Here is an 18,758-nt window from a genome sequence, read left to right as displayed (position 1 = left end):
AGGGAGGTAGCTGAGACAGGACAACACACTCCCCATTTACTCATCCATTCAAACACATTCATTCGCATCTTAGCCCCAAAGGGAGAACGGACAGATCCTCACCTCACAAGGGTCAACTGCGCAATGCAATCAGTGACATCCGCAGCAGGGCCCAACAGCAGAGCTGGGTTACCCCTGCCACATCATAACAGACCCATCCCCTTACCCACACCATTCATATCTCTGTCAAAAACACTATCTCATTCCTCTCAAACTTTTCAATGTATGCTTCCATATTTGCCCAGAACTTTCTTTCACCCTGCTCGCTCGGTCTTTTGTTGGCACATGTTCATGCACAGTTGCCCACACTTGTATTCCTGCTTTCAGCTTTACCCACACAATTCTTGAACCAGGTGATCCATACTCTCTTATTCTCTCCTTCCATCTCTTGCACACATCGATACATACTCCCTCCTTTGCCCTCTCATTCTCACATAATGTACTCCCACACATATACCCAATCCATATTCCCTTTCACTCACTAATGATTCCTTTGTTGAATGCTGCATTTGTGCAGTTTTTGAATACCCTTACTGTACAGGGAAAATACGAATTGCAAGCAAGTTCATGACAGTTTTTCAGAAACACAGTAGTAGTAGTAGTAGTAGTAGTAGTTGTTCTTTAGGCAGTCTGGCCGAACAGCCCCGAGTCCCTTAGCAAGGCCATGGCCGAGACTGGGCATTCCCACAGAGCTCTCAAAGAGTGTATGTTGTGTTGTTGGCGCAGGTGATTGTGTGCAATGCAGTCTTCCATAATGTGCTCAATAGTATGAGGTGCTGAGCTGCATCCTGGACAGGCATCAGCAACGGAATCATCCAGCCTCTTTTGGTAGCTTAAGAGGGCTGGATGGTGCCCACATCTCAGCCTGGCGAGGTGGACCCTGTCCTCACGAGGGAGATAGGATTCAGAAGGGTGGATGTCAGGAGGCCGTGCATGCAGCTGTGTGTTGTCTTTAAGTGACTGAATGGAGCGGCGAGTGATCTGAGTGTGGATATGCTTCTGGAAGCCGGTCTGAGGTGGGTGAGGGGGGAGAGATGACAGCATTTGTGTATGATATCATGTGCTGGGTGTTGTTTAATGTTCCTTGGTGTGGGTGGATGTGCTGCCATGTCATATAGTGGATGTTGTGGGTTTGTGGAGGCTGCTGCAAGAAACTGGGTGCTTCTCATGACTAGGCGATCCTTGACTTTCAGGATTTTGGTTTCTGGATGTAGGTGGTCTGTGGGTGTAGTAGCTGTGCAGCCTGTGATTATTTTTAGGGCCTTGTTCTGTATGGTCTGTAGAGTGTTGTACTGTAGTGTGTTTTGGTGAGGTTAGAAGCCCAGGCAGGGCTTGCATAATTCATCACTGAACGTATGTATTGTTTGTATACTGTGGTGGTGGTTTCTTTGTTGTGTCTGAATGTTGTATGGGCAAGTGACCTCAAAGCATTGAGTCTGGTGTTATTTTATTTTTAATGCCTGTGATGTGTTGTTTAAATGACATTGATGTATTGTATGTTACACCAAGGATTTTGTGTGTGTGTGTGTGTGTGTGTGTGTGTGTGTGTGTGTGTGTGTGTGTGTGTGTGTGTGTGTGGTACGGGAGTGTTGTTTATGGTGAGGTGTGAGATGACTGTGTTCTGCTGTCCAGTTTGTGAGAAGGGTCACTGTAGATTTGGCTGGGGCTATTTTGAGCCTGTTTGTGGTGAACCATTCGTGTAGTGTGTTGAGGTAAGGTTGAATGATGTGTGCAGCTGTGTTTGCTTTTTGGTGCGTACATTCGTTTTCGTTTTTGTTTTTAAAGGCTCCAACATGCTTGCATGTGTCGGCCTTGGTCACCTAATGGCGGCTCTCCACGCTGCACGATCCATTGCAGACTCCCTGTTCAATCCCTTAACCCTAAGGTCACACTTAATGACCTCGTCCCATGTCTTTCTGGGTCTACCCCTCATAACCCCACCCCCAATATTAACACTTCTCACCTTCCTCACCCAATTATCATCCCCCATCCTCTCCACATGTCCAAACCACCTCAATCTACCTCTCCTCATCACAACACCAATACACTCCAGTCCCATCCTACCTCTCGACTCTTCCATTGTAAACCCAGCCCCTCCAGGCCTTGGATGCAGGGACGCACAGCACATCCACCTAATCATTGTCATTTCTGTACGTCTGAGCCGGCAAATATCTTCCTCCTTCACTTCCCAGGTCTCACTACCATACAGCATTACACTCCTAACACATGCTGCATACAAAGACCCCTTAGCACGTAGGGAGAGCCCTCTCAATGTCAGGAGAGGCAAGAGCTCCCTGAACTTCTTCCAACCACTTCTCACCCTAGCCACAGAGCTAGCTCCAGCCCCACCTCCAGCACACAACATGTCTCCCAAATAACAAAACTCTTCCACACACTCAAGAGATTCATCAGCAAGTTCAATCCTTTCACGTCTGACAATCTCCACCTGCTCACCCCGGCATGCTGTACACATAAAATCAGCATTATCTCGCAGTCTACCTCTGATACCACTACATCTCTTATGCACCCATTTATCACACACACCGCACAAGATGGAATTACTTCCCACGCCCTTGTGGCAAACTGCACATGGCCACTCTCCCTCGTCTTTGACAGTACCGCCACCAACCCTAGATATCATCACTTTTGTTTTATCTGCATTTACCCTTAAACCCTTTTGCCCCATACCATCTCTCCACTTCCTAAACCTTTCCTCCGCCTCCCTTTCATTCTCTGCAATCAACACCAAATCATCAGCATACAACTCCCACGGGAGTCCGTTTCTAAAGTCACGTGAAAGGGCTTCAAGTACCATGATAAACAACGTGGGACTCAAGACTGACCCCTGATGCCCACCAACATTCACGGAATACTCATCACTCAAATCTCCATTCACTCTCACCTGGGTGTGAGCACCCACATACATGGCCATAACCACCCTAACTAGCCACTCCTCCAAGCCAAGCTTTCTCATTGCCCACTTCACCACCTCTCTAGGGACTCTGTCAAAGGCCTTTTCCAAATCAACAAAAACAAAATAAAGATCCCTTCTACCAATATATTTTTCCTGAAGCTGTCGAACAATGAATATGGCATCAATGGTCCCCCTACCTGGCATAAACCCAAACTGCATCTCATCAATATTCACTCTTTCTCTAATCATACCTTCTAAAACTCTCTCCATTACCTTCATTATCTGATCTAAAAGCTTTATACCTCTATAATTTCCTCTTTCCAGGGCATCACCCTTCCCTTTATACACATTTACAATTACACTCTTCAGCCAATCATCTGGGACAACACACTCATAAATAATCCTATTTATCAGGTCAGTGACTAAACTCACCCCTATATCGCCTGAGGCCTTCAACATTTCGGCAGTCAACCCAGACACTCCTGCTGCCTTCCCCACCCTCATCCTGCCTATTGCCTCACTCACAGTAGCAGTATCAATCAAAGGCCAAGGGCCAGACACTGGATCTGCTGGCTCCAAACCTTCCCTGTCCCAGTCAGACTCCTCATTCAACAACTGGTTATAATGCTCTCTCCATGCATCTTTAATATCCTCACTGTTCACCACTACCCTTCCTTCATCATTCTTCACACACTGCTCACCTCTGGTATCCAGATTATCCCTCTTCACCTGACCTGCCACCCTAAATATATTTTTCCTTTCCCCATGATTTAGGTTATCAAGTAATTGTCTCTGTGACTCAGACTTTGCCCTGTATACCTCTCTTCTAGCCCTATGCTTGGCAGCCAAATATTCCTCTTTGCTACCACTCTTCTTCCATTCCCGGAAAAGCCTTCTTTTCTCCTTAATTGCAGCTTCTACACCCTCATCCCACCACGAAATTACTTTATGTCTTGGTGGTCCTCTTGTCCAGCCGCATGTTACATCAGTAACTCTCAAGAAATTGTTCTTGAGGGCTCTGTACTGTTCATTAACGCCTCTGTCTACAGCTCCCTGTTCAGCCACCACTCTCCTCAACTCGCTATAGAAGGCATCCCTTACTACAGTAATCCCTCTAATATCCGAACGCCCAATATCCGAACATCCCCACTAACCGGACATAATCCTCCTGGGATCCAATATTCCCAAAATGGGCCAAAAACCGCAAAAAATTCGAAAAAAATCCGACTTTTTTTCCCTCCCATAATTTGAAATTCCCGCCTGGCGCCAAACAGCTGTTACACCATGGTCCCTTCACCCCTTCCTTCCTCCCCCTCCCACATCCCCTGTCAGGTTGCCATTTGGTATTTTTCATTACCAAGTGTGGGCCAGTTTGGTAATGAAAAATTCATTTGGTAATGAATTAGAATAATGCATTACCAAATGGATTTTTCACATGTATGAGGATACACAGGATGGAGATGGTGGATTGTTTGCTCTCTCTGATTAATCTGCTACCCTACATAGTGTGAAAATAATCAACATGGTGTTAGTTATAAGGAGAGTGATTACATGTATTTCCACTTGTATATATAATTAGTGAAGAATATATGCTAGCTTTACGAATTTGGTAATGAGAAGTTATATTTGACAATGAAAGTTGAGGAGATTGGTAATGTGGCTGTTGCGATCTGGCAACTCTGTTACCCCACCAACATCAACAGTCACAGCTTAACTCCGATGGAGAGCAGATACTCATAACAGTGCAAGCCACAGGTGCTTGTTTTTTGTGAATAAACAGTGAATAAACTGCAATACCTTGCCACTAGAACACACAGGAATTTACAGTGTTGTGCAGTGTTAAGAAATTAGAATTTAGAGTGCGGAGGATTAACTGTGGACTGCAAACTGGCGGTTCAAACCAGTCCAGGAGCAAGGGACTTGTAAGTACCCAGAATGTTTAATATTGTATAAACTCACCTCTAAAACCTCATTTTATGGTTCTTTTGCATTTATTTCAGTCTTTTATGTCCCTTATTGGTGTGATTTGGGTCTTAAATAGGTGCAATGCATGTCCAGAGGGAGTTGTATAGGTGTTTTTCAGAGTTAGGGTCCATAAGTACAAGTCCATAAGCTGGGGCCCAATATCCGGACAGGACCACTATCCGGACCTGCCTATGGCTCTATTACGTCGGATATTGGAGGGATTACTGTACTTGGTTTTTCAGCTTCCATATTTTCTTCCTAGGTACATAAGTCATCTTTTTCATCACTTGTTCTTTAAGCACCATATCACAAATCAATAGTTTGTGCTGCTGCACACACTCCTCACTTCCTATAACTTTAACATCCCTCACTAACCTCCTATCGGCCCTCCTAACCAGAAAATAATCTATCTGACTGCTATTTCCCCCAGACTTATACGTAATTAACCTACTGTCTCTTTTCCTAAAATATGTGTTGTACACAATCATGTCCGTTGCCTCCTCAAACTCGAGTATCCTTTCCCCTTCTGCATTCCTTAGACCATACGCATATCCCCCATGCACTCCTTCATAACCTTGTGCGTACATGTAAGTGTTATATCATCTGCATAGGAAGCTATGTGTATCTGTGGTGTGTGGGGTGTGGGTATGTCGTGCATGTATAGGTTAAAGAGTGTAGGGGACAAAACAGATCCTTGGGGGACACCATTTGTGAAGTTTCTGATGTTAGAAGACTGACTGGCAAATGTTGCATGTGCACATCTGCCAGCTAAGTAGTTTGCCAGCCATCTTTTTGTGTTATTGTGCATGTTTGTGTTGAGTATTTTGTTTGTGAGGTTGTGGCGGGGGATGACATCAAAAGCTTTGCTAATGTCTGGTGTGATAAGGAATGTTCTGTGTGGTGGCCTAGCTGAATTCGTGCCATTGAAAACTCTCTGCGTAAAGTCTGTAAGAAGGGTGTTTGTGGAGTGTAGCGGCCTAAAGCCATGTTGTGACTGGGCAAGGGGAATGTAAGGTGTGACTAGTTGTAGTACTAGTCGTTCAGTGACTTTAGAGGGGGTACAGAGGAGTGTGATGGGGTGGTGTGAGGAGGGTAACGTGGGGTTTTTGTTGGGTTTAGGGATAGTGATGATAATGCCATGCTTCCAGATGTTGGGTATTATGTTGTGTGAGTAGCTGCAGTTTGATATGTTGGTGAATTCTTGTATGCCTTGTGGTCCAAGGTGTTTAAAGTGAATGTTGCTTATGTTGTCTGGTCCACAGGCAGATGAGTCCTCGAGGTTGTTAATGATGTGCTTCGTCTGGTTGTAAGTGAAAGGTGCGTAGTCTGGGTCTGTGGGGAACTGTCTCTTACGTCGGATGATACATCGATCTTCTGGATGGGGGTTTAAATGGCTGACTTGTGAAAAGTGATTGATGAGAGTGTTTGCTTGTTGTTTGTTTGAGGGTATGGTGTCTGTTGTTGTGATAGCAGCGTGTGATTGTGTGGTGTTGCTGTTGGAAAGTGTGATGCTGTTTAGCGTTTTGTAGAGTTTGCTGATGTTTGTTTTGTGGTCAAGTGTTTGGAGATAATTTTTCCAGTTTAGTGTTTGCTGTTCTGATATTTTATTGTTTATTTGAATGTTGAGTTCTTGTATTTTTTGTAAGGTGTCTTGTGTAATGGGTGTTGGGGAGTGTCGCAGTGTGTCCCGTTGTCTGATGAGGCCTTGAATTACTGGTGTGAAGTTGGGATTGTGTCTCTTTCTGTTGCCTCTAGGGATGTGTCTTTTGTCAGCATTTTGTATAATTGTATTGAAAGTGTGCACAGCGGTGTTGATGTTTGTGATGGGTGTACTGTTTAGTGTTTCAAAATGTTGTTGTTTCAGTTACAAAGGCCTCCCAGTTGGCTCTCTTATAATTAATGTATGTGTGTTTGTGGCCAGCTGGGGTGATTCTGGTTTTGGTAGTGATGATGATTGGGAGGTGATCAGAACCTAGGGTTTTGACCACTCTCCAAGATGTAGTGGGAGCGAGGTATGGGGAGCAAAAGGTGATGTCTGGAGATGATGGGAGGAAGAGGGCTTGGTGTGGGATTTGGGTATGTTGGTCTCTAGTTTTCAGTATGAAGAGATGATCTGTCTGGGATTGTAGTACCAGCCCTCTGTCTGTGTCAGGGTTGTTGACATGCCAGGCTGACGACTTGGCATTGAAATCACCACCCTGGATGATGTTGGGTATGTTAATGATGTGGTGTATCTGTGGAGTGTAATTGTGTGGTACCGTGGGGGACGATTGGAAGGGAATGTATGTGTTAGCGATTGTTATGTGTGATTTGTTACCAGTGCGTATTTTACCTGATTGTATTTCTGTTGTGGTGTCATGTGGGGGGAGAAGTGACTTTGTGTGTGCACTGGTATCTGCAAAGTTGATGGATTTGTGTACCAGGGTGATGAGTCCACCGCCACCGCCGTCGGCCCGGTCTTATTGAATGGTGGTGAAGTTATTGAATGTCGGTGTTTTCTGTGCTTCGTGTAGTTTTGTTTCTTGTAAGATGGCAATGTGTATGTTCTGTTGTTTGATGAAGTGTGTGAGTTCTTGTTTTTTGGTGTTTATGCCATCTATGTTTAATTGAAGGATGTTTATGTTGTGTGTGCGATGTGTGTTGGCTGCTGCAGCACAGGGTGGAGGTGGTGTGGGTGGAGGGGAAGGAGTAGGAGGAGGTTGTGATGGAGGTAAGGGTTGAGGTGGATTGGGATGGGTTGGAATGGGAGAAGTTGGGGGACTGGATGGTGTGGGAAGGATTGGTGGGTTTAGCTGTGGAGGTGTAAAGGAAGTAGGAGTAGGATTGGTAGGGGGGTTGGTGGGTGGGGGGAAGGAGCATAAGGAGCAGGTCCAGGTGTTTGTGTAATGTTTTTTGTATGCAAGTGTTGTGCAGGTGTAATGGGTCCAGTTCTTGCAGGAATTGCACTGAACTGAACCCTTTGTCTGTCGGCTCGACGTGATAGGTTTTGAGCATGTTGAACATATGTATTTGTTGGTGGGTCATGGATTGCTCTCACAATTAATGTGAATTATAGCTATATTATAAAGCAGCTGTTATTAAATTGTTAAACTTACCAGTCAAATCCCTTGCCACGATGGTTAAGTCTGCAGTTGTGACATGACACATTTTATTTAAGCATATGACCATAAATTACAAGTTTGCCAAAGATATCCTAAAGATTATTTAACCTGTAGGATAAAGAAGTGTTTCAGGGATCAGCTGTAAGCATTATAGGTAATATCTTTCATACAGTACATACTTAAATTTACTGAACACAAATGACATCATTTACTCCCCAGTTTTCACATCATTTGCCCTCCAGTTTTCACAGTGGACTTTTATTTCCCATTCCTTTCATATCTAAGGAGATCTGGGAAATCTGTCCATCTTCCCTTGTCCAGTTCGGGTAGAGCATCCCCAGGCAGCGCAGTGAGGCGTATTTAATGAAAGAAACCAGTTAATCAAGGCTAAAATGTTACAGACATTCAACTTGCCCACCCATGTTGCCCATGCCACCGGGAGGCAACATGGTGTCTGTGAGTCACGTGACCTGGACGGATTGGAACGCAGTTACCACAACTTTGTATAGAATGCGTGGAGTACAAGTAGCTTAAAGGCAATTTATTTTTCCTGTGGTGCCACAGATTTTTTTCTTTATAAATCACAGGTAGATCTAATGACACAGAATTTTGTTTGCTTTGACATTTTCATTGATCTAGTTAATATGTTTTTAAATTTTGGCACCTGGTGGTTTAGTGGGTAATTACGGCACTTCAGTTGGATTGAGCTCATGAAGGTTTGTATCCAAGGGATGGTTGGGGTTTATTGCACACGTAATGCTACTCAGGCATGAGTGAGGCTGATCACTCTCATCTTAAATGTCAGGACCAACTTGCCCAGCCCCGGGCTCCTACATTCCTCATGGGGCAACGTAGGAATGGATGATGGATGGACGGATGAATAAAAAATGCAGCAGGGATTTTGATGTCCTAGTGCATTCATAGTGCATTCAGCCTTAGCTGGTAACTTAATGAGCTCAAGTGAATGATCAGTGGGATTAAGGGAATGCAATATGAAGTTTTCATAGAGTTCATTTAATCCTCACTGTATGTCATTTTTATAAATGTAGAGGAGGAGATGAGAGAGAGAAGAGAGAGGTATATGTGAGCAGTAGAAGGGAGGTGAAGAGACTGGTGAAGAAGAGTAGGAAGAAAGTGGATGAAGAATTTGGGAGGAATCTGAGTGTGAAATGGAGGGAGAGTAAGAAATTGTTTTGGAAGGAGGTAAAGAAAGTAAGGCAGTGTGAAAGGGGAAATAGTAGGGGAGTGAAAAATAGGAATAATAGATTGTTGGTGGAGAAGAGAGAGAAACTGAGGAGATGGAAGGAGCACTTTGAGGATTTGTTGAATGTAGAGAGTGAGAGCAGTGCGAGTATAAGTGGTTGGGGAATGGCTGGGAGAAGAAGAGATGAGAGGAGGGAGGAAGAGATCAGTAGGGCGGAAGTAGTGAAAGCGATGAAGAAGATTAAGTTGGGAAAGGCCCCAGGAATTGATGGAGTGTGTGGTGAAATGCTTAGGTATGAAGGTGAGATTGTTTTGGAGTGGATATGGAAGTTGTGTAGATTGGCTTGGGAAGAGGGAAGGGTTCCAGAGGACTGGAAATCAGGTATAATTGTTCCTTTATACAAAGGTAAAGGGGAGAGAGAAGTATGTGGTAACCATATGGGTACAGTAACCCCTCCAATATCCGGATCAATAGAGCCATAGGCAGGTCCGGATAGTGGTCCTGTCCGGATATTGGGCCCCAGCTTATGGACTAGTACTTACGGACCCTAACTCTGAAAAACACCTATGCAACTCCCTCTGGACATGCATAGCACCTATTTAAGACCCAAATCACACCAATAAGGGACATAAAAGACTGAAATAAATGCAAGAGAACCATAAAATGAGGTTTTAGAGGTGAGTTTATACAATATTAAACATTCTGGGTACTTACAAGTCCCTTGGTCTTGGACTGGTTTGAACCGCCAGTTTGCAGTCCACAGTTAATCCTCTGCACTCTAAATTCTAATTTCTTAACACTGCACAACACTGTAAATTCCTGTGTGTTCTAGTGGCAAGGTATTGCAGTTTATTCACTGTTTATTCACAAAAAACAAGCACCTGTGGCTTGCACTGTTATGAGTATCTGCTCTCCATCGGAGTTAAGCTGTGACTGTTGATGTTGGTGGGGTAACAGAGTTGCCAGATCGCAACAGCCACATTACCAATCTCCTCAACTTTCATTGTCAAATATAACTTTTCATTACCAAATTCGTAAAGCTAGCATATATTCTTCACTAATTATATATACAAGTGGAAATACATGTAATCACTCTCCTTATAACTAACACCATGTTGATTATTTTCACACTATGTAGGGTAGCAGATTAATCAGAGAGAGCAAACAATCCACCATCTCCATCCTGTGTATCCTCATACATGTGAAAAATCCATTTGGTAATGCATTATTCTAATGCATTACCAAACGAATTTTTCATTACCAAATTGGCCCACACTTGGTAATGAAAAATACCAAATGGCAACCTGACAGGGGAGGGGGGAGGGGGAGGAAGGAAGGGGTGAAGGGACCATGGTGTAACAGCTGTTTGGCGCCAGGCGGGAATTTCAAATTGTGGGAGGGAAAAAAGTCAGATTTTTTTTTAATTTTTTGCAGTTTTTGGCCCATTTTGGGAATATTGGATCCCAGGAGGATTATGTCCGGTTAGTGGGGATGTTCGGATATTGGGCGTTCGGATATTAGAGGGATTACTGTATTTGCCTACTTAGTGTGACTGGTAAAATATATAGTAGAATACTCATAGATAGGGTTAGGCATATGACAGAGGAGCTAGTTGGAGAAGAACAAGGGGGATTTAGGAAGGGAAAAGGATGTGTAGATCAGATATTTGTTCTAAGATGTTTAGTGGAGAAGTATCTAGAGAAGGGAAGGAAAGTGTATGCTGCCTTCATGGACTTGGAGAAAGCTTATGACAGAATAGATAGGCAAGGTATGTGGAAGCTATTAAGAATATATGGAGTGGAGGGGAAATTGCTGAGTGCTGTGAAGAGTATGTACGAGGGAGCTAGGGCTGCGGTGTGAGTGGATGGTGAGCTGAGTGAGTTCTTTGATCTCAATGTGGGACTGAAACAGGGTTGTGTGATGTCTCCATGGCTGTTTAATATATACATGGACGGGGTTGTAAAGGAGGTGCAGGGTAGGGCAGTGGATGTGGGGGTGGCTCTAATGAATGAGGGTGAGATTTGGAAGCTTCCGGTGTTGCTGTTTGCTGATGATACAGTACTGTTGTGTGAAGATGAATGGGAGTTGCAAGGTTTGGTGAATGAATTTGGGACAGTGTGTAGGAGGAGGAATCTGAAAGTTAATGTAAACAAAAGTAAAGTTATGGTGTTTGAGAGGAATGAAGTCACAGAGTGTGCAGTGAGGTTGGATGGTGAGGATGTGGAGAATGTGAGTGCATTCAAGTACTTGGGTAGTGTGATGAGTAGGGATGGAACTTTGGGGGATGAAGTGCGTGAAAGGGTACAGCAGGGAAGGAAGGTTGTTGGTACACTGAAAGCAGTGATGAGAAATAGGGAGGTGAGTATGGAAGTTAAGAAGTATTGTGATCCCTACCCAGACGTATGGAAGCGAGGCATGGACCTTGCAAGAGGGGAACAAGTCAAGAGTGAGAGCAGTGGAAATGAGTTACTTGAGAGGAGCATGTGGAGTGACGTGGAGGGACAGGTTGACGAATGAAGAAGTGAAGGAACGTTGTGGGGTGGATGTGGATGTGGTTGAGAAGATCAGGAGAAATACACTGAGGTGGTTTGGACATGTGAAGAGAATGGAGAATGAAAGACTGACTAAGAGGGTGTATGTAGGTGAGGTGGAGGGAGGGAGAGGGAGAGGTAGACCGAGGATGAGGTGGAGAGATGGAGTTGAGAGGTATATGAGGGAGGGGGGGGTGAGTTGGGGGGAGGGTAGTCAAATGGTGGGTTACAGAGTGACTTGGCGGCGTTTTGTCTGCGGCCACCCTTTGCGGGATTAGGGCGTCGGGCTATAGATAGATAGATAGATTTTTTTTTTTTTTTTTTTTTTTTTTTTTTTTTTTTTAAATTCATAGTAAATTTCAGAAAAAGTGTTTTGAAGTTTCACAGTTACCTTTAAAGCTGATTTGCAAGTTTCTTCCAATTTGCTGTAAGATTCACAAGATAAAAGTTACGTTATTTTGAGACATATTCCTGACTTATAACAAGGAGTGCCTGTAACACCTTTCATTTCTGTTTCTAATCCCTGACCGTCACCCATGCACAGACTTTAGAAGGTCATGGTGTGAGTGTGCTGCGGCTACAGTGGGTGACACAAGGACATCAGCTGCTCTCCACAGCTTCAGATGGCCTAGTGAAGCTGTGGAACGTGCGGACTCGCCAGTGTTGTCAGACCTATGATGAGCATGATGACAAGGTGTGGGCTCTGACAGTGTCCCAGGATGAGGCAAAGATGGTAACAGGAGGAGAGGATGCCAGGCTGGTGGTGTGGACCGATGTAACAGAAAAGGAGCGCCAACAAGCACAACAAGAGGCAGACAGGTTGGTGAATATGTAATGCTGAATACATTTTTAACTAGAGAAGGGGGACACGGTCGCTCAGTGGTAGAGCATCAAGCTTGTAATTGGGGGATTGCGAGTTCTAACCTCGCCCAGGACTGCCGTGCTGGGAGTGGTAGCGCACTCCTGTAACCTGGCGGGGCTATATGATCCAATACAGGGTCTAGCTCGGGGGCATGCCATTTCTCCCATTTTTAACAAGAGAAGAACCATGTGGGAGCAGATGCACGACATTTCCCAGAATTTATTTCTCATATGTCTATCTATCTATCTATTGCCAGACGTCTCAATCCCATTTGGGTTGGCCACAAACAAATCGCCTCCACGTCGCCCTGTCCTCCGCCATTTCACTGCCCTGCTCCCAACTCACACCCCCCTCTCTCATGTACCTCTCCACCCCATCCCTCCATCTCATCCTTGGCCACCCCCTCCCTCTTCCCCCCTCCACCTCACTCACATACACTCTCTTCGTCAGTCTCTCACCCTCCATCCTCTCCACATGGCCAAACCACCTCAGTGTGTTCCTCATAACGCTTCCTATCACATCCACATCCACACCACAACGCTGCTTTATATCCTCATTCATCAGCCCGTCTCTCCATGTGACTCCACAGGCTCCTCTTAAATAACTCATTTCCACTGCTCTCACTCTTGACTTGTGTCCTTCCAACAACGTCCAAGCTTCACTTCCATACATTGGAGTTGGTATCACAATACTGTCATGTAATAACTTTTTCACTTCCATGCTCACTTCCCTGTTTCTTATCACTGCTTTCAAAGAACCAGCAACTTTTCTTCCCTGCTGTACCCTTTCAAGCACTTCATGCTCCAAACCTCCATCCTTACTCATCACAGTACCCAAGTACTTAAACGTACTCACATTTTCCAGTTCCTCACCATCCAACCTTGCTGTACATTCACTGACTTCACCTCTCTCAAAGACCATCACTTTACTCTTCCCTATATTCACCTTTAGGTTCCGTTTCTTACACACTCTTCCAAACTCATCTACCAAGCCTTGCAGCTTCCCTTCGTCTTCACTCAACATCACAGTATCATCTGCAAACAACAGTACAGGGAGTTTCCAAACACTGTCCTCTCTCACCAGGGCCACTCCAACATCCACTACCCTACCTTGTACCTCTTTTATTACCCCATCCATGTACAGATTGAACAACCATGGAGACATGACACATCCCTGTTTCAACCCAACCTTCAAAGAGAAAAATTCACTTAGTTCACCATCCACACGCACTGCAGCCTTAACACCATCATACATACTCTTCACAGCATTCAACAATTTCCCATCTACTCCATATATTCATAGTACTTCCACAATCCTTCTCTATCCACCCTGTCATATGCTTTCTCCAAATCCATGAAAACCGCATACAACTTCTTTCCCTTCTCTAGAAACTTTTCCACTAAAGATCTAAGAATGAATATCTGATCTACACAACCTCTTCCCTTCCTAAAGCCTCCCTGTTCTTCTCCAACTAATTCCTCTGTTCTTTCTCTAACTCTGTCAATAAGTATCCTACCATACACCTTTCCTATTATACTAAGAAGACAAATGCCCCTATGATTACCACACACTTCTTTTTCCCCTTTTCCTTTGTACATGGGAATAATTATACCTGACTTCCAATCCTCCGGGACTCTACCTTCCTCCCAGGCCAATCTGCACATCGTCTCATACGTACATGTATGTATTTGTAGCATACTGGTCTATCTATCTATCGCCAGATGCCATAATCCCGTAAGGGGTGGCCATTTGACTTTGAGTTATTTGTTTTACGAGGAGGGGCACTATCCGTCCAGCAACCCTCTTGTTGACACGTAGGGAGCACGTATGGTTTGGTTATATGGTTACCCCACAGCGTTGTAATTGGTTTCTTGGCTTACAGGAAACCATTTGGCTTGTCACTCAATGTAGAGCCACCTGTAAAGGAAAGAAAAACAATAAGAAGTGACAGGAAAAATGGGAGAAATAGGAAGAGAGGAGGGCAGGCACAGAGAAAGAATGATAAAGGCTAAGGAAGAAGTAGGCAACACTACATCAAGTGAGTGGATGATGGTCGCCACCACCTACCACTGGCATGCTGGTAAATGGGAAAAAATCACAAAACAAACAGGCTAGTGAGCATGTTTGAATTGAATTTACTGTGAACCAACACCATTGTTTCAAAGCCAAATAGAACACCAGCCTTTATTGGGATGGTTGATTTCTTTCCTTTTGCACTTGTGGGGCTGTAAAATCACCCTTAAGAGGGTGAAATAAAAAGTTTGAGAAAGGTATCATGACATACAAGACCCAGGTACAATACATTCATGATAATTTTTAGGCCTCTCATCTCAGGAAATGGTCATGAGGCCATGATAACAAGCATTAATAAGAAAAATGAGAACAATGCCAAGAAGAACCAAAAAAATAAAAATCCCTTTGGGAAATGTGATGAAACAGATTTAGTGAAAGGTATAAAACAAGGACTGATTAGTGTGTTTGTTCCAGTGACCTGTCTTAACCCTTGCACTGCAGTGATGTGTTTTATTTTGGCTATCTCCTTGAAATATTATTTACCTTAGAGGAGACTTTTGTTACTGTAGGAGTAAGATGAAACTTTCTTAAGCAAGTTCAATAAGAGAGGCTTTTCAGGATCCTTTCCACCCAGTTTAATAGTTCAGCTTCTTGTTAGGATGATTTTTTTTTTCTGCTGTGACAGAATGGTGGAACTGTTACAGATCATAAATTGACTTTACCATCATGTAGTAGTAGTTAGACAGTCTGATACAGTATTATCCAAGTCTGCTATGTAGCCACATGCTGCACCTTCCTTTACTTTGTAGCGTAATACAGTTTGCAGTAGTCATCATTAATGTCTCCAGTGTCTTGTTCAGTGAAGTTATTATTTGCACTTTTATAGTACACTCACTACTGTGTGAGACTATGGGTGGCACATTGTGCTGCAAACTGCAAAATTGCAAATTAGGCACCATAAAAAAGCATTTATTAAAGGGTATATGGTTGACACCCCACCCAAGTTACAAATTTCTCCCCCTCTCCCATTTTTCCCAACTTTCTCCCCTTCATTTAGAGTTATATATTACGGATACACATACATACAGTATACAGTAGAACCTCGGTCCTTGAACACAATCCATTCTGGAAGGCTGTTCCAGGACCGAATTGGTCGAGGACCGAACTAATTTTCCCCATAAGAAATAGTGTAAATCATTTTAATCCGTTCCAAGACCCCAGATGCTTACCTATTTAAGTTTCAGCACTGGTACCAGTGCTTTCCTTGACGAGATGACTATATTTCTCTTGCCTTTTCACAAATTATATACTCACTAACACTGTCTCTTGCTAACTGTTTCTCATTGATGAAGATAGGCAATAATTTTTCCACTTCTTCAATTATTTTCGGCACTACTTTCCTCTTTTCACTGCCAGTAGCCGTACTGGATGAACTTGCTTTCTTTGGAGCCATTATTAGGGGCTAATACTGCACTGAATCAAGAAAAATGTAAAGCACAGCATTGACGAACAACAAAAGTGGACGCGTGACTGTCGGTCAGCCAGCTTCCCTTCGTTTGGCTACGTTCAGGTTGGTCGAGGTCCGATATTTTGGTCGACCTCTGGCGCAAAAATTTCTTGAAATTTTTGGTTGAGGTCCGATTTGTTCAACATGTGAGACGTTCGAGGACCGAGGTTCCACTGTATATTTCCTGCAAGAAAGGTAAGCATGATCATTAAATGAAAAAATCAAACGGTGCATTTAGTACGTTGACCTGAGGGCTGTCTGGGCTTGCGGGGAAGGAGGTAGGGGGTATCTTTGGCTGTGATGTCCTACTGTGGCCTCTTAGGGCCTCCATCATCATTTTGACTGTCACTGCTGACAGTGGAAACATCCACCTGCTGTCATTGGATCTCTGCTTCAGCCATAAATTTATCAAAATCCAGAGCACTGACAACAGACATGACATCATCATCGTCGTGTTGGGCTGAGCTTGGTTGATGGGTGAGGGTCACTTGGGTCACTGGGGAGTGCCAGGCCTTTCAGGAACTTCATCATTAACATTTGTATCCTGTGGTTGATGCCTTTTTGGTGCATATCAGGATAAAAATGGTAGGTCCTGTCAGTGGCCAGACATGTCTCCTTGGCTTTGAAAATAGTAACAAGCACATGCTGTGGTAGAGGGTGAGAGACTGGGTGGCTAACTGTCGCCAGTTATGTTACTTGTCCGCCTCCTCCTTGCAAACTGGTGACTGCTGTAATTTTTTCTACAATACAGTACTGTATAATATTTTCCCTAGTGGAGCTTGCCACAAGGTGAATCACAAACTAAAAACACGCAAAGTAGGCGAGTGTATTGTATTTTTGCCTGTCAAAACTGTCTTTTTCAGACTTGCTGCAGAGGAACAGACTTTGGCCAACCTGATGCAAGATAAGAAGTGGGCCAAGGCTCTGAAAGTTGCCATTAGTTTAGGCCAGCCATTCCGTGCTCTCAAAGTGATGAAGGAGCTCCTTGATGAGACCCCAGAACAACTGTCTCAAGTTGTGTCAAAGCTCCAGCGAGACCACCTGGCCTCTCTGCTAAACTTTATGTGTGTCTGGAACACAAAAACAAAAAACTCAAGGGAGGCACAAGTAAGGCAGTATTTTATTATTATTATTATTATTATTATTATTATTATTATAATTTGGAGGTAGGTGGGGGCGCACACCATCCGCTCACTCGATGTACTGCTGCTCTTGGATGTCTGCCCTTTCCTTTCCTCCATCCTTCTTTCCTTCCATCCTCCTCTGTCTTTCTTTCCTTCATTCTTTCCTCGTGCTTCTGCCTGCGGGTGACTTTGCACTCCCTCTTCTGTCTTTCTTTCCTTCATTCTTTGCTCTTCCTTCTGCCTGTGGGTGACTACACTGAGTGACAAGCCAAATGGTTTCCTGTACACCAGGAAACCATTTACTATGCTGGGTGGTAACCATATAACCAAATTTTGGCACCTGGTAGTTGTTAGAATTCAGAGCATACAGGGCATTGCAGTTCCCAGGCTGCCTCTTCCACCCAGTAGAAAGGGGCCTGAACCAGGGAGTGGTACTCCAGGAGGCTGCTCTATCAGTGGGTACATAATGACAGGACAGTTATAGTGCCAAGGCATGCTTGGAGGCTGTCCCTGTAGCTGTCCTAGCAGGGTGCTTTGAGGCCACTATCACAGTCATTGGCCATGGCTGGTGGGCCATGGGTCCCTGGTCCCATGCCTGGACTTAACCCGTGGACTGCGAGCCACAGCTCAGGTTGGCTAGCGTCACGTTGCGAGCCACAGCTCAGGCTGGGTAGCGTCACGTTGCGAACCACAGCTCAGGCTGTGCCATTCGTACATCACTGTTAACAACTCCACCCCCTCGCAAACTTACACATGGCACTACACAAAGATGGTGAGAGAGATTTTTTCCTTTTCACCAGATGATCCCCTGAGTGTTTATCTTCCAGTTTATAATAAACAAAAAAAATTTTTTTTTTTTTTTTTTTTTTTTTTTTTTTTTTTTCACTACTCCCCTATGTAAACTTATGCATGGCGTTACGCAAAGACAGAGAAAGAGAGAGAGGGAGAGAGAGAGTTTTTTTTTTTTTTTTCACCAGATGATGTCCTGGATGTTTGTCTTCAAGTTTATCCATCCATCCATCCATTGCCAGATGCCATGTATCCCAAACGGGGTGGTCAAGGGCTTAGAGTTAATTGTTTTACAGGGAGGGGCACTAATCCTCCACCAACCCCACTTGACACGTAGGGATGCCAACAGCATCTGGTGTTCCCAGGCGGTCACCCATCCAAGTACTAACCAGACCCAACGTTGCTTAACTTCGCTGATCGGACGGGAAGTGGTGTACTCAACGTGGCAAGTTTATAATAAACAAAAACTAAAAGAAAAAAAAAAATCCTTCATTTTTTGTGCACCACGGGGTGGGATAAAAAAAGGTAATTGCGCAATCCATGGGTTAAGCCTGTGCGAGTGGGTAGGGCTTGTGGTCAGTTTTCCTCTTCATTTGCCCAACTTTTGACGAAAATGGATACCAATCTATCTGTCTGTTGCCAGACACCTCGATCACGTAAGGGGTGGTCACAGACAAATTGCCTCCATGTCACCCTGTCCCCCACCTTT

At 44.2% G+C, this 18,758-nt stretch overlaps 1 protein-coding gene and 1 pseudogene across 2 annotated transcripts in view; one reads left to right on the top strand and one right to left on the bottom strand.

Annotated features, from left to right (window-relative positions):
- Positions 1-18,758, top strand: part of LOC145393865 (transducin beta-like protein 3) — a 341,771-nt gene that overhangs the window by 302,140 nt on the left and 20,873 nt on the right. For both annotated transcript variants that reach the window (XM_080267921.1, XM_080267922.1), the window contains exons 13-14: positions 12,299-12,573; positions 17,000-17,243. In XM_080267921.1, coding sequence (XP_080124047.1) covers positions 12,299-12,573; positions 17,000-17,243 — 519 coding nt within the window. The remainder of the gene's footprint in view (positions 1-12,298; positions 12,574-16,999; positions 17,244-18,758) is intronic.
- On the bottom strand, positions 18,390-18,508 carry LOC145393897 (5S ribosomal RNA; annotated as a pseudogene).

Source organism: Coenobita brevimanus, chromosome 25, assembly GCF_032717465.1.
Source record: "Coenobita brevimanus isolate Jiangsu-jjx chromosome 25, ASM3271746v2, whole genome shotgun sequence".
Classification (NCBI taxonomy): domain Eukaryota; kingdom Metazoa; phylum Arthropoda; class Malacostraca; order Decapoda; family Coenobitidae; genus Coenobita; species Coenobita brevimanus.
This window is presented reverse-complemented; position numbering and strand designations above follow the sequence as displayed.